The sequence below is a fragment of the Lipotes vexillifer genome, unplaced genomic scaffold (assembly GCF_000442215.2).
Source record: "Lipotes vexillifer unplaced genomic scaffold, Lipotes_vexillifer_v1.1 scaffold53, whole genome shotgun sequence".
Classification (NCBI taxonomy): Eukaryota; Metazoa; Chordata; class Mammalia; order Artiodactyla; family Lipotidae; genus Lipotes; species Lipotes vexillifer.
The window spans coordinates 4126174-4128744 of record NW_006791814.1 but is presented as its reverse complement, the minus strand read 5'-3'; the positions used below and the strand labels follow the sequence as shown (position 1 = coordinate 4128744).

The window sequence follows — 2571 nt, the reverse complement described above, 5'->3', positions numbered from 1 at the left end:
GGGCAGGGCGGGGCCGAGGCTCTCGGGCGCCCCCCGGCGGAGCGGGCGGGCAGCACGCTCGGGCGCGTCCGCGCTGGCCGCCAGGAAGCGCAGGACCACCAGGTTGAGGAAAGCGCCGATGACCGTGAGCCCCAGGAGGATGTAGAGGAAGCTGAAGACCACGTAGGGCGGCTTCGTCTGCAGCGCCTCGTCGTTCTGCAGCGCCACGAAGTCGCCGAAGCCGATGGTGGTGAGGGTGATGAAGCAGTAGTAGTAGGCGTGGAAGAAGGTCCAGCCCTCGAAATGCGCGAAGGCGGCGGCCCCGAGGGCCAGGGTGGCCGCGCACACCAGCAGCCCGGCCACCACCATATTCTCGGTGGACACGTGCGGCCGCCGCAGGCCCAGGCAGCGCTTGGCCGCCAGCAGGAGGCGCCGCATCAGCGCGTTCAGCCGCTCGCCCAGGCTCTGGAAGGTGACCAGCGTCAGGGGGATGCCCAGGAGCGCGTAGAACATGCAGAAGACCTTGCCCGAGTCCGTGCCCGGCGCGGCGTGACCGTACCCTGAAGGTAGAGAGGAGGGGAGGGTTGATGAGGGTCCAGCTCCATCTCACACTCTCGCCCGCTGCCGGGTCTCTCTCCCCATCCCCCATAGCCGACAGAGCATCTTGAAATGCTAGTTCGAACTAGGTCGTTCCCCGGCTTTAAAACCTTGCGTGGTTACTCATAATCGACCCAAATTGTAAACAATCCAAACGTCCCTCAACTGGGGAATGCATAAACAACTGTGGTACATCCATACAGTGGAATTCTTTTCAGCAAGCAATACGAAGGAATGAACTACTGTTTCCTCAGCAACAAAGGATGGGTTTCAAATGTATTATGCTGAGTCAAAGGAGCCAAGCTCAGAAGGCTACCTATTGCATGGTTCCATTTAAATGACATTCTGGAAACATTCTGGTAAAACTATAGGGACAGAGAACAGATCTGTGATTGCCAGTCCTCAGAGTTGGAGGTGGGGTTAACTAACTAAAAAAGGGCATGACAGGGGACTTCCCTGGTGGTCCAGTGGTTAAGACTCTGCCCTTCCAATGCAGGCGGTGAAAGTTTGATCCCTGGTCAGGGAACTAAGATCCACATGCTGTGCAGCCAAAAAAAAAAAAAAAAAGGCATGACAGAATTTTGGGGAATGATGGAAATGTTCTATGTCTTAATCGTGGCTGCAGTTACAAGACAGGTTTTCATTTGGCAAAACTCGCAGGAGTGTACACTGAAAAATAGTGAATTTTAATGTCTGTAAGTTGTGCCTTGAAAGGAAAAAAAAGCAAAATCTTTTGTGTCTCCCCAGTCCCCATAGGGTAAAGTCCCAGTTCTCAGATGATGTCCAAGCTCCTTCATGATCAGGACCCCCCTCACCTCTCCAGCCTTGCCCCATTTTGTTTCCCCAACCAGGTTGTCCTTTTCTCATGGTTCCCCTCCCCACCACAACCTTCTCCCCTGTCCCAGTCCACAGTTTCCCTTCCCAGATCCTGCTCCAAGCCAGCTCTCACAAAACACCTCTTCAGTCGGGTGGAGCTCCTCATTGAGTCCCCTCAGCTGTTGTAGGGGACGTAAACATGAGGGGGCTTCCCTGAGTCTTGGCACACCATGCCATCACCGTGGAATTAGTGGATATGTGTGTCTTCCAGGATTGAGAAGCGAAAGCTTTCATGGTATTCTCAAAGGGTCCCATAACCCAGGAAAAGTCAGGTGGCCCTTCCCCAATAGAATATGCCTCCTGTAGCAAATTAGCTCCATCTGCCAAAATGTAAATACACCTCTGGCCTGTGCAGTTCCACACTGAGGAAGGTAGTCCTCCAAAATACATACACGTGCAAAGTGATGTATGCATGTGAGTTGTCGTTGCAGCACTGTTGGTCATAGTGAAAACTGAGAAACAGCCCAAGTGTCCCATCAAAAGCAGCCTGGTTAAATAAGCCACAGCACCATTCAGACGATGGCTGTGGTTCCCACTGGGGGCAATTTTGCCCCCGAGGGCACAATTGGCAATGTCTGGAGACATTTTTGGTTGTCACAGCTGGGAGGTGGTGGCTGTGTGCTACCGGCATCTAGTGGGTACAGGCCAGGGTCCCGCTTAGCATCCTTTGATGCACGGGACAGTCCCCACAACAAGAATAGCCAGCCCAGAATGTCGCCGGTGCTGAGGCTGGGGGGCCCTGCTAGTCCGCCATGAAAAAGAGGACACAATTCTTCAGGGACTGATGGAAAAACATCACCAAAATATATGAAGTGAGAAAAGCAAGAGGCAAAACAGCATGTATAATATAATGTATTATAACATGTTTGTGTGTGTGTTAAAGGAATATATAGAGAAGATATTTGGAAGGATCCTCAAAAAACTGATAACTGCATTTGATCCAGGGAAGGGATCCAGGGGTTGAGGGACAGGGAGAGAGGGAGACTTCCTTTTCATCCTATACCTTTTGTACCCTGTGTGCATATATAACATTTGAAATATCAACCATATATATATTTGTGTGTATATATATATATATATATATATATATATATATATTTAAAGATCTATGGCTCCACT

At 51.2% G+C, this 2571-nt stretch overlaps 1 protein-coding gene across 1 annotated transcript in view; it reads right to left on the bottom strand.

Annotated features, from left to right (window-relative positions):
- KCNK15 (potassium two pore domain channel subfamily K member 15) overlaps positions 1-2571 on the bottom strand; it is a 5599-nt gene that overhangs the window by 263 nt on the left and 2765 nt on the right. The window contains exon 2 of the mRNA XM_007464803.1: positions 8-539. Within this exon, the coding sequence (XP_007464865.1) occupies positions 8-539 (532 nt within the window). The remainder of the gene's footprint in view (positions 1-7; positions 540-2571) is intronic.